The sequence below is a fragment of the Balaenoptera acutorostrata genome, chromosome 7, assembly GCF_949987535.1.
Source record: "Balaenoptera acutorostrata chromosome 7, mBalAcu1.1, whole genome shotgun sequence".
Taxonomy (NCBI): Eukaryota; Metazoa; Chordata; class Mammalia; order Artiodactyla; family Balaenopteridae; genus Balaenoptera; species Balaenoptera acutorostrata.
This window is the reverse complement of record NC_080070.1, coordinates 24,187,357-24,201,108: the sequence shown is the minus strand read 5'-3', so window position 1 is coordinate 24,201,108 and position 13,752 is coordinate 24,187,357. Positions and strand designations below refer to the sequence as shown.

General features: G+C 36.9%; 1 protein-coding gene across 4 annotated transcripts in view; it reads right to left on the bottom strand.

The window, feature by feature from the left end:
- Positions 1 to 13,752, bottom strand: part of TNPO3 (transportin 3) — an 83,139-nt gene that overhangs the window by 48,854 nt on the left and 20,533 nt on the right. For all 4 annotated transcript variants that reach the window (XM_007177182.3, XM_007177181.3, XM_057550068.1 and 1 more), the window contains 3 exons: positions 6,840 to 7,040; positions 5,771 to 5,844; positions 4,319 to 4,475 (listed from right to left, as the gene is read on the bottom strand). In XM_007177182.3, coding sequence (XP_007177244.1) covers positions 4,319 to 4,475; positions 5,771 to 5,844; positions 6,840 to 6,962 — 354 coding nt within the window. In that variant the 5' untranslated portion in view covers positions 6,963 to 7,040. The remainder of the gene's footprint in view (positions 1 to 4,318; positions 4,476 to 5,770; positions 5,845 to 6,839; positions 7,041 to 13,752) is intronic.

Genomic DNA, 13,752 nt, shown 5'->3' with positions numbered 1-13,752 from the left:
TGCAACCATCATGGTATCATAGCTAATCAAGAAACTCGTATCAGAGTAAGGGAAGTACAGCAACTTTGAGCTCTACTGGTTTGGAGATCTTGGTCCCAAAGAAGGAATACTTCTAACAAGAAACACAAAAATAATTCCAGTAAATTGGAAGATAAGACGGCCACCTGGACAATTTGGGCTTCTTATGCCACTGAACCAACAGGAACTTTACAGGCTGGAGTGAAAGATCCCAATTACCAAGGAAAAACTGTGTTGCTTCTATATAATCAAAGCAAGGAGCTCTAGGTCTGTAACCCAGAGGATTTTCTAGGGAGCCTCTTCGTACTTCCATGCCCAAAGTTAATGGAAAACTACAGAAGCAACAATCCACAAAGGCAGGATGATTGAGGGCTCAGACTCTTGGGGAATGAAGGCTTGGGTCACTTCACAGAGTAAAGAACCCCAAGCAGCTGAGCTTCTGGCTAGGGCAGGTGTCTTAGTCCATTCAGGCTGCTATTAACAGAATAACACAGAATAGGTGGCCTATAAACAATAGAAATCTTTCTCATAGTTCTGGAGACTGGAAGACCAAGATCAAGGTACCAGTATCTGGTGAGGACCTGCTTCTTGGTTCACAAACAACTATCTTTTTACTGTGTCTTCACATGGCACAAAGGAGAAGGGAGTTCTCTGGGGCCTCTTTTATATGGGCACTAATCCCATTCATGAGAGCTCCACTGTCATGACCTAATCACCTCCCAAAGGCCACATCTCCAATACCATCACCTTGGGGATTTGTTTTCAACATATGAATTTCCTGGGGCAGTGGGGTGGGGGGTTTGGACACACAAATGTTCCGCCTATAGCAGCAGAGAAAAGATGAAATGAGTTGCGGAAGAAGAAAGCTGTCGATACCAATTATAGCCTTTGTTAATCAATATATACTTAAGGGCCGTAGTAGCTCTGCATATTTCCTATTTGCTTATTACACCACTGTACTGGAGTTTAAATGTCTGTAAAAGAGTACATATGGAGCTTCCCTGGTGGCGCAGTGGTTAAGAATCTGCCTCCCAGTGCAGGGAGGCACAGGCTTGAGCCCTGGTCCAGGAAGATCCCACATGCCGCGGAGCAACTAAGCCCGTGCACCACAACTACTGAGCCCGCGTGCCACAACTACTGAAGCCCGTGCTCCTAGAGCCTGTGCTCCGCAACAAGAGAAGCCACTGCAATGAGAAGCCCACACACCACAATGAAGAGTAGCCCCCGTTCGCTGCAACTAAAGAAAGCCCGCGTGCTGCAACTAAAGAAAGCCCGCATGCGGCAACGAAGACCCAACACAGCCAAAAATAAATTAATAAATAAATAAATTTAAAAAAAAAAAGAATGTGCAGCTTCTTCAGCCCCAGACTCCTAGCTCCTCTGGTGCCAGCTCTTGCACTGCACTGACCAGCAGTTTCTCCAGCAGCGCCCTCCCTCACCCCCAAGAGTTTTATAGCAAAGTGCTTCTGGCTCCTAAGAAATGTGCAACTTCTTCTCCAGCACCAGATTCAGTGCACTCAGAGTCTCCAGTGCCTACAGTGCACAGTAGCCAGCAGCTTCCCCTGGCACTCCCACGCCCAGGTGATTTTGTGGCAGAATGCCTCTGGTGAGACACCTTCCCTAACAACTTTCTTGGGCTTCCTGGAAAGCAGATTTTCAGCAAGCTTGAGAGGACAGATTTTCAGCGGCATGCAGCACCACGATGACTTCTTTACCATAGCTATACCATCACCAACAGGGTCTGAATCTCAGTCCTGGGAGGGGGGTGAACTCTTCCTTCCTTGGAAACTCTATCTCAGCGTTAATGACTGCTCCTTGTATCTGTTTTATTTCTATATTCTTTAGAGCTCTCTTTACCTCTTACTAGACAAGCCCTCATTACTACAGATGCCTGTTATAGTTAAAGATTCTTTATATTAAAAAGCCCCAACAAATTACTAAGTAGTTTCTCTCTCCTGACTGGACCCAAACTGATACTAAAAGGAACTAAGGATTCTAGATCTGGGGCATGAAAGTAACTAGATGAATACTAGTCATCTTTTTCTGTTAGGAAGTAAAGAAGTGCTCCAGTAGCCAAAGTTACAACATTTAAAGCATCAGAAGAATAACTTAAGCGGACACCCTGAATCAATGAAAATTGGGTCCATGGGTCCATAATACAGCATAAAGAGAAAGCCAGGGGAAAAAAGTAACATTTAAGGCATCTTTAAAACAAAACTCTTATATTGAAAACAGGAAATTTAAAAGTTAAGATTCATCCTGCCTTTCTAGTGGGTACTCAGAAGAATGCTAATATATATGTAGAAGGAAAGACAGAATTAGCAAAACATTATTTTGCAAACCACAATGAAATTATTAAGGCAAGGATTATAAGCTAGAATTTAACATTCGTACAAACTGCATTATATTACAAGGGGGGGAACAAACTTTATAAATGGAAGAATCAGACTATCATCATCCTAATCCAGTCAATCCTAGCATCACTAACAGAAGGTCAACCAAAAAGTATAACTTCTGATAAATTGCAGCATGAAGTATCTAACAGGTTTTCTGGCCAAAAATGTTCAACCTTTTAAAATTAATCCATCAAGCCTTTCAGTCTTTCTTACCAGGGTTCTGGGAAAGAATTAAGTCCTGCAGAAAATGATCTGAGTGCCTATTTTCTCAATCATCCTATGGATGGTATATAGGAGAAAATTCATTACAAACAATGGGTGCCTTAGGGCATCTGAGGCTTAATTCTCTTGAGGAATTCCTACTGAGTAGGGCTGCTTTAGATATAACTTCCAATCAGAGGAATTACAGAGAATAGAAAAACAAACTAAATGAAACAAAGACAAGGCAACAGAAAATCCAGGAGGTAAGAAGATGCTTTATAAAACTAGTCCAATCTCTTCAACAAATCAGTGTCATTTTGAAAAAGAAGAAGAGGGACTGTGATTAAGTCGTAATAATTTGATACAAGGTATGGTTCTAGACTGGATACTGATTTGGAAAAATGCTGTAAACGCTATTTTAGCACCAACTCAGGAAATGTGAATATGGTTTAGGTATTTATTAGATGATATAAAAACTTACTGAAATAGAAAGATGAAGCTGGATGACTGGAAAAGCAGTCTGCAGAAGGGTAGAGCATATTTTCATTTGGATATTCAAAATCTGTATATATGTTCACAGAGGATATGTGCCAAAGGATTAATAAATAGTGTGATTCCAGGTGGTTTGAATGTAATTTGCTTATCTATATTTTCTAATTTTCTATTACACTATTTCTTTAATATAAATGGTTAATTGAAAAATACATTTAACTTTAAAAAGTTTCCAATGAATTTCTAACACCAAACTGAACACAATTTTAAACAAAATTTTGTTTTTTCAAATAAAAAGTTCTATGATGCTGAAGTACTGAAACACATTCCTGAAAAATAATCTATTATAAAGCACATTGTTGAGAAAATTGAGCTGGACAATAAAGACCTAAAAATGAGATGTGAGCTAGATAATCAATTTAATACCATCTAGTAGTTCAGAAATCAGCAAAATTTTTCTATAAAGGACCAGACAGTAAATATTTTAGGCTTTGCAGACCATATGGTCTCTGTGAAAACTACTCAATTCTGCCATTTTAGCCCAAAATTACAGACACAGACAACGTGTAACTGAATGGGCATGACTGTGTTCTAATAAAACTTTATTTACAAAAATAGGTGACCAGCCCATGGACCATAAATTTATCCACCCTGGTCTAGGGCATTAAAATTTCCACCTAATCAAAAATTAACTCTTTTTTAAAGGATGGTGTAGTATTAGCTAATCTATAATTGTGATATGGCTCAAAGGTTAAGTAAAGTCCTGTACCACCACCCTATCAAAAAATCTCAATTCATCCCTTAGAGAGGATCCTTTCCTTAAGTAAAGTAAATTTATACACACTTCCCTTAGCACAGTCCTTGATCAAGAGCCTACAGTCGGTGGCATGAAGAAGCAGAAGAGCAAGGGACATGTAATCAGAAGACCTGAGTTCAAACTCTGAATTAGCAGTGGTGTCACTCTAAAGCCTGTTTCTCATTCATAAAATGGAGAGAACACCACCCTGAAAGCATTACTTAGAAGCTCAAAAAGCTCAAAAGTACAGCTTCTGAAAGTACTTTTTAACTGTAAAGTATTATATAAATGCCACCGTATTATCATTGTCAAATTTTGCTAAGAAAGCTATTTCACAATAGTGCAATTGAATTACTAAATAACCACCAAGGCTTTTTGCCCCTAGGCAGCAACTCAGTATTTCAAACATACTCACCAATAGAGATACCACTGTACTAGAATAGAAGGCCAAATCTTCTATAATTTCTGTACGCCGGTTAGCTCCAATTCGTAAGGAACGACTATGTACTTCTTCAGGTAACACTGTAAGGATCTCCAGCAGAAAAGGCAGAGAAGTTACATCATTGCTATATCTAGGAAAGAAAAGAGGAGAGATATAAGTTATTCAGAATGTGCACCACACTCACAATCACAGCCCCACACAATCACATAAGATAACAACAGCCATCAGAATAACCACAACAACAAAAGTAGAATTCTCACTACTGTTAAAGGGGAGAAAAATAGATATACTTTTTTGGAAAGATATCTAGAAATCAAAATTTCAACTTGCATAATAATCTTTGACCCAGCAATTCCACTTCCAGAAATTTATCTTGTCAGAAAAATCTCACATACACATGCAGATGTATATGCACAAGTATTTTTTTATAATAGCAAAAATACTGGAAAAATATAAAGGTCCTCCATAATTAGACAGGATAAAAAAGGTTACAGATATCATACAATGGAACATATACAACCATTATAACAAGTACCTATGTCGTAACGTGAGATGTCCACAACATATTAAGCAAAAAAAAGGATATGAAACATATTTTTACATACAACTGAAAAAAATACATACGTATATGCATATTAATATATATGCACTTATTTATTTTAAAATGCTTAAAGGGAAGTCTAGAGGGCTATACAGTCAATCACCCATAGTGGTTACTTATAAAATACAGGAATAGGAAGAGGGGAAGGTATTTACTTTTTACTTTGAAAGCTTCCATACTGCTAAAATTTTTTCAAAGAGCATATATTAATATTATTAATAAAAAGTTTCTTAAAACAAAAAATAAATTATCCACGTAAAAGTTTTAATGACACACTATAGTTGGTGGTAAAAAGGACATCCACTTTGCTCAAAAATAATTTCCTAACCAAATGCCAAAATGCAAGCAAATATCAAGATTATCTTGCCAAGACCATGAGGAAATACTTTACTCAAAGCAGCAAGATCCATATATCTAAAAATAATACTGTCCCTTTTATAGACATGAAATAAACCCCAATTAGTAAGAATGTATACTCATAACAACTTTCAATTTAATATAATCTTAAACATTCTGACAATGTTTTTATAAAAACCACTGATATGACAGTGGGAGTGATCCACAAGGCAATGAAATACGTTGTTGTAGTTAATTCAAGAAGCGTGTGTGTGTGCGTGTAAACTATGAAATTCTTTTAAGTCCCACATGACATATTTCTGTAGTATTTAAATTTTAAATGATATTCTTTTAATCTAACAAAAGTTAATAAATAATTCTACATTAAGCGTTTTGGGGGAATAGTCCAAATGTCTAGCTATTGCTAACAGATTTCTCTGTGTAGGTTAATGGTAAACGCTAGCATATAGTCAATACAAGTTACTTACTTTTCTACCAATGTTTGTACACATCCCTTCCAGGAAGGCATCTGTAGAGCAAGGTCTGCTATTGCTAAAGCCAGCTGAGTAAAAAGAGATTAAATAAATGAATAGACAGATGAACAGAAATAGAGTAAGCATCAATATTAACTGGAAAGCAAAGAAACTAAATTTCTTCCAAAAAATATGACAACTAAGACTGTGACACCACCCTCCTTCTCACCCCCACAGCTACATATCATGTAAATTCTTCTGGGTTAACTATAAATTGCTGGGACTTAAAAGTTAACCTTTAAAAATGAAAAACCAAACCAAAAAAAATAACAAAAAGAAGTCAGAAAGAACAGACTCTAGATTTTCCTCAGAATATATCAATACTTACTTTTATTTGGCAATACCATAGAACTTCATGGACATATAAATTATACTCTGCCAAAAAGCCAAAGCTACTGACAAAGTCAGCCCTTTGACTCACTCCTCAAGTAATGGATTGCCATTTCCCTTCTCTTCATGTCTTATCTTGAAGGCTTATGCAAAAGCCTACTTCCCCTTCAAGGACACTTCTATGACAGGCAGAGAACACATGTGAGTATGTACTCACTGAAGCTTCCAGTTTTCCTTTCTACTGTATTTCCCTACCTAAGGTGGAAAGGCCAGATGCTCTAGTTCACCACTTCATTCATGAGACTTTTACTAGCCAATCAGTCTAGAAAGGATTTTTTTAAAAGACAGGAATGTAGACCTCTGACCCAGGACAGTACTTTACCAGCGAGGGGGGGGGGGTGGGGTGGGGTGTGTGTGTGTGTGTGTGTGTGTGTGTGTGTGTGTGTGTGTGTGTGTGTGTGTGTGTGTCACCTCCTCCACTTTTTGGTATTCAAGTTAGTTTGGTATCAAATGAATTCTAAGACGAATACAAAGATTTAAATATTCACTTTCTATTCACTTATAACAATATAGCAATGAGTCTGTAAAAAAGTTAACATCACTTCACATGGGCTAGCAAGCAATGTCAATCAAAATTAACTTGATAAATCCAAATGGTCTTACAAATTTTCCTAATGAGAAGCATAGGATTTACCTGAGTTACAATGACAGGTGACAAGTCTTTCAAGTTCTGGATATGGGTTAGTAATGAGTCCCGTAAAGAGGCATGAGAGTCTGTGGGGAGCTCATAAAATGAGGTCTGAATCTTCATTTTCATGGTCTGTGCAGCAAAATAGCATGATTCCACATCTTGCCGGATCTGTAACAATTGGTCTGAAATCTCCCATGCATGAACCTGAAAGTAGATCAGACAAAAAAAAAAAGTCTTAAAAACTACTCTTCTAAACAACGTTTATGCCATACAACCTCAATACATATACAAACTTATTTAGACCAAAGTATAATGAAAGAAAAATCTGACAAGCTAAATTGCCCACTAATTCAGCCAAAACTTCAAACTACGGTATATATTTATAGGCCATGCTCAACAAAAGTTATTACCTAAAATCTTCTGATTGTAGGAAGGCATGAGAGTTATCAACTGAATAAATAGATCTAATCTTGCTGACCAGAATTATTAATTGTGTAGGGGGGAGAGTATAAAGAATGTCCCAAAAGTTTCTACTAAAACTAAAATGTCACTGTATAGCTTCCAACCCTAATCTATAGGTTGGATGTTTCTTCTCTTTTCCACTTAAAATAAGTAAGCTTTTGTTCACTCTAAGAATTGAGTCTGGAAGCTATTTTAATATATCTATAAATAGGAGAATATATTTCATATTGGTCTTAATAGGCCTACATTTCAATCTTTAGTTCCTGACTAAAACAGTACAAAAACTATTTCACATACTTCAATTATTTTCTAATGTTTTTATATTTGGCACAGTGCTGTATATGCTACTAAAATCATTTCCACAGGAGCATCTATGGAAATAATAAATAGAACAAAAGCATAGAATTTGGTCTCTAACAGCTAGTCACAGTTATAAAACAAAGCCTTATTTTGAAAGATAACTTTCGGAACAAACTCATGCAGTATAAAGTAGGCAACTAATCAACAAGTGATAAATTCTAATCCAATTCTATACCAAACTGCCTCTTCATGGGAGTGGGAGCAGGCTAAAATGGGCTGTTAATAATGGACTGAAAATCGTTTTCAATCCCAATTCAGGAACAGAGCCAACTGTAAAGAAAGATCACATAGATTTACCTACTCAATTTCTTATGAAGACAGAGCACTTCACAAGTAATACACAATGATTCTTCAAGATCTTTCCAAAGATAAATGGCAAGTCAAGGAAATGGCCTGTATGAGTTCCCAAAGTAAACTGAAAAGAGACTCTAAAACTCACAATGACATGTCTATTGACATAAAACTTAGCTTTAATCAAGTAATAAGTTGGTGAAAAAACAAGCATGAAACATTAACTTCCTTCTAGATAAAATGTATTTATTAATTTTTTGTACTTTTTACCCCAGCATACTGTCACAAAAAACTTCCAAGCCACAGTTTTTAGCCATTCATTATCTAACCAGTAACCCAAGCACATCTACGATTTAATATGCCATCAAAATATACCACCCTCAAGTTGATATTTTAAAAAATAGTAGCAAATAAGCAGCCTTGGAATCACCATAAATGTCCTCATAAAAACAGAGCAATTAAAGAGCAAAACCAAAGCACTACGGACATTTACAACAAAACTAGGTATTATCTAATTATCTCCAGGAACCCCAAAATATAAGTGGATGGGGACAAGCCAGTGACATCTGTAAGACCTGTTTCAACTTCAGTAAAAGGCAGAAGCAGAGGGAAACAATAGGGTATCTAATGGATCTAAGAGCAGAGGATACCAAAAGAGTCAACAGGTATTCACTAGAAAGCACAGGGAACCAATCTGAAGACTGTAGTTGAAAACAGAAAAGGTTTTGCCCAATCCAAAAGCAAATGAGTTAAAGAGCCCTATGTAAGGTCTAAGGAGATGGAACAATCTAGCCTCTATGCATTCTTAAAACTGAAAAGCCAGAGCAGGGCCCCAAACTCAGGAGAAACTGCTGTGAAAAGAGTCAATACTATACAGGACAAGTACAACAGAGACAAAGGAAAAAAAGGAGAAGGTAATAACAAAGCTCGGAAATCTTAGAAATCAAACCACCATATCTGTAAATACTATCTGAAAACAACAGAAAAGGAAGCTCTATGAAGTTGGAAATACTATCCTTAACTATGCCTCCTTCCAAAAGTTCAAAAAACTAATTTCACAAGAAATAAGCCATTGAGCTCAAATGCCATATATATAGCAACTGGGGGTGGGTGCGGGTGCAGATAATGAGCAGAATAGCATGCTTACAAAGAAAGTAGGCCAGAAAAACATTTTAAAAACTAGCCTAGGAGCTTCCCTGGTGGCACAGTGGTTAAGAATCCACCTGCCAATGCCGGGGACATGGGTTCCAGCCCTGGTCCAGAAAGATCCCACATGCCGCGGAGCAACTAAGCCTGTGCGCCACAGCTACTGAGCCTGTGCTCTAGAGCCCACGAGCCACAACTACTGAAGCCTGCGCACCTAGAGCCCATGCTCCGCAACAAGAGAAGCCACCACAATGAGAAGCCCGCACACTGCAACCATGAGTAGACCCCGCTCACGACAACTAAAGAAAGCCCGTGTGCAGCAGTGAAGACCCAACACAGCCAAAAATAATAAATAAATAAAAATTATAAATAAATAAATAAAAACTAGCCTAAAGTCCAAAGGACATAGGAGCCAACTGAAAAAGCTCCCAGTGGCCTAAACTAGAAAACCTGGGAGTAACAAATTATGACAGTATTGGATTATAATTCAAAAACAAAACAGGGCTTCCCTGGTGGCGCAGTGGTTGGGAGTCTGCCTGCTAATGCAGGGGACACGGGTTCGAGCCCTGGTCTGGGAGGATCCCGCGTGCCGCGGAGCGGCTGGGTCCGTGAGCCACAATTGCTGAGCCTGCGCGTCTGGAGCCTGTGCCCCGCGACGGGAGGGGCCGCGATAGAGAAAGGCCCGCGCACCGCGATGAAGAGCGGTCCCCGCACCGCGATGAGGAGTGGCCCCCGCTTGCCGCAACTGGAGAGAGCCCTCGCGCGAACCGAAGACCCAACACAGCCAAAAATAGATAAATAAATAAATAAATAAATAAATAAATAAAAAAGAAAAGAAAATCCTTTAAAAAAAAAAAAACAAAAAAAAAAACAAAACAATATCCATGAGTCCATACTGATGTGAATAACAACTGAATAAATAACTGGGGAAAGGTTATTTGCAGGATATAAGACATCTTTTTTAACAGAACAATGTTAGTTAATAAATGTGGAAGGAATGAGGGAAACAGAAAATCACCACCATTAGAACACACCAGGAATAACTGCTACAAGCAAGATTCATGGATAAATGATAAAATACAACAAACTATCTCCCCAAAATATTCATTGGTTACTGTGGTGGTTTTAATATATGTCCACAAATTCTTTAACACTTACCATTAAGAACTCTGACTACTCTAGTGGAGAGACAACATGGAGACTTTGCTGGAGAGACAATGTAAAGAGACCTAACACTACACGGAAAGCAAGTGGAGCCCAGTTAAGTCAAGCCTTCCAGCCATTCCTACCAGAGTGTCAGGCATGTAAGTGAAGCCATCTTAGAACCTCCAGACCACCCATCCACCAAATGGATGCCTTTTGGAGCAGAATCATTCACAGAGCCTTGCTCAAAAATTTCCTCAAATTCATCACCACAAAGACAAGAGGATCAAATCTGCATCTCATTAAGCCTCTGGATCTAGCAGGCCATTTGCAGGAAATAAAGAGGAAAGCAGAACTGCATCCTAACTATGTAATCAACAAAATCAAGACTGTAGGAAACTCAACAGGTCAAAAGGCCCAGATTCCTCAACACAACAGGGAGAGAAAGAACCTGCAGATTAAAAGACACTCAAAGACCTACCTTAATTCACCAAGTTACACATTTGTTTTGTGTGGTTTTTCTGTATCTGTGTTTAAAAAACAAAATAGAACAAAACAAACAAAACTCAATATTGCCTATTAAATTAAACTAGCATGAAGTCTTTCTCCCTAGTGAAATCTAACTGTCAACCCACCAGGTCAGAACCCTTGTGAAAAAGTTCATTGATTGTACAGTGTCATGTTGTGCTTTAATTTGAATGGCAGAAACTAGCAAAAAAATACCAATTATATTATTCTTATTATCTGTATTTCTGACAAACATTTCTATCTCCTTAAAAGTAAAGATCTCAAAAATGAAGGGCAGAACCAAAAGTCAAAACAAAACAAAAATATTTCCTTCTGCGGAACTGTTAACCTGGGCGTAGGGATGCAAAGAAGATTTCTTTTTCAAGCACCTTTGATGATGTTTGAATATTTTTTAACATGTCCTTTGGAACTGTCTTTAAAAATAAATATAGATTTGTAGTCCTAATATGGAAGTATCTCCAAGATATACATTTAAAAAACAAAGATGCAGATGATATCATAAAATCCTTTTTGTAAAAATTTAAATTACACTTTTTTTTTTTGGAAAGCATAGTGAAGCTTTTTAACATACAGGAATTAGTTTTATACCTGAAGCCTTAGCGTTCATAGCATTCATCAAGTGTTTCAACTTTGTTTTTACCACACTAGCTGGCTGAACACCAATTTTCCAGCCAAAAAAAAAGTAGAAAAAAATTGATTAAATATCAAAAAGAACTTGTTTGAAGACATCAGAACTACCAAGACATCTAGAACATGAGGCCACAGATTCCAGAGAGTTCAGTCTAATATGTGGCTCCGCCTTTCCCCACAGGCATTTGCTTGTTTGAAAGTAGAAGACAAGAGGCTAAAAAGCTGAAGAGATTTGGGCAGTCACACAAGACTGTGGAGATGAAAAGTAGAATTCAGAGCCCACCAAGGAAGAGGGGGCCTGGAAAATAGTCCAGATTTTCAGCTGGGACCCAGTGCAGGAAACAGGAAATGTACCTCAAAAAGGCTGAAACTTCTCCAGGATAGACCAGATGTTAGGCCACAAAATAAGTCTTAATAAATGCACAAAGACTGAAATCACAGAAAGTATGTTTTCCAATCAAAAATGAAATGCAACTAGAAATTAACAGAAGGAAAACTGGAAAATTCACAAATATGTAAAAATTAAATATCAATTCTTAAACAACCAACAGGTCAAAGAAGGGAAATGAGAAAATATTTTAAGACAAATGAAAATGGAAATACAACATACCAAAACTTGTAAGATGCAGTGAAACAGTGCTAAGAGGGAAATTTATAGCTATACATATACACTTAAATTAAAAAAAGAAAAATTATCTCAAATCAACAACCTAACTTTATACCTTAAGGAACTAGAAAAAAAGAAAAAACTAAGCCCAAAGCTAGCATAGGGAAGCAAATAATAAAGATTAGAGCAAAGATAAATAAAATAGAATACAGAAAAACCATGATTTGATTCTTCAAAAAGATCAACAAAATTGACAAACCTTTATCTAGATTTTAACCAAGCAAAAAGAAATGAAACAAAGACGGGGACATTACTACTAACTTTACAGAAATAAAAAAGATTACAGGAAATACTATGAACTGTACACCAACAAACTGGATAATCCAGATGAAATGGACAAATTCCTAGAAACATACAATGTACCAAGACTGAATCGAGAAGAAACAGAAAATGTGAATAGACTAGATTACTATACTTAGTGAACAGACTGAATCAGTAATCAAAAACTTCCCAACAAAGAAACGCCCAGGATCAGATGGCTTTACTGGTGAATTCTACCAAACATTTAAAGAAGAATTAACACCAATCCTTCTCAAATTCATCCAAAAATTGAAAAGGAGGAGGAAACATTTCCGAATTCATTCTATGAGGCCAGGATTACCCTGATACCAAAGGCAGACAAAGATACTACAAGGAAAAAAAAAAAACCCTACAGACCAATATCCCTTATGAATACTAATGGCAAAAAAAACTTCAAAAAAATAGTAGCAAACTGAATTCAACAGTATATTAAAGAATTACACACCATGACCAAGTGGGATTTATTCCTGAAATGCAAGGGTGGCTCAACATACAAAAATCAAACAATGTAATGCACCACATTAACAGAATAAAGGGGGGGAAACCACATAAATATCTCAATTGATGCAGAAAAGCATTAGACAAAAGCTATCACTCTTTCATGATAAAGACACTCAACAAACTAGGTAAAGAAGGAAACTGTCTCAACGTAGTAAAGACTACATATGAAAACCCCACAATGAACATCATATTCAATGTTCAAAGACTGAAAACTTTTCAAAACTCTTTAAGATCAGGAACAAGACAAAGATGTCCACTTTTGCCACTTCTATTCAGCATAGTACTAGAAGTTCTAGCCAGAGCAATTAGGTAAGAAAAACAAATAAAAGGCATCCCAATTGGACAGGAAAAGGTAAAATGATGACTGGTCACATATGACATGATCTTATATGTAGATAAACCTCAAGATTCCCCAAAACCTGTTAGAACTAATAAACGAATTCATCAAAGTTGCAAAATACAAAGTCAACACCCCCAAATCAGTTGTTTTTATATACTGACAATGAACGATCTGAAAATGAAATTAAGAAAACAACTGCATATACAACAGCTTCCAAAAAGAACAAAATACTCAGGAATAAAGCAAGCTGTACACTGAAAACTACAAAATACTTATGAAAGAAATTAAAGAAGACACTAATAAATGAAAAGACATCCTAGGTTCAAGGATTAGAAGACTTACTACAGTTGTTAATACTATCCAAAGGGCTCTACAGATTCAGTGCAATCCCTATCAAAATCCTAAGGACTTTTTTTTGCAGAAAGAGAAAAATCCATCGAAAAATTCATATGGAATCTCAAGGGGTCCCAAACAACTAAGACAATCTTGAAAAAGAACAAAATTGGAGGTCTCATATTTCCTGATTTCAAAATTTATTATGAAACCAC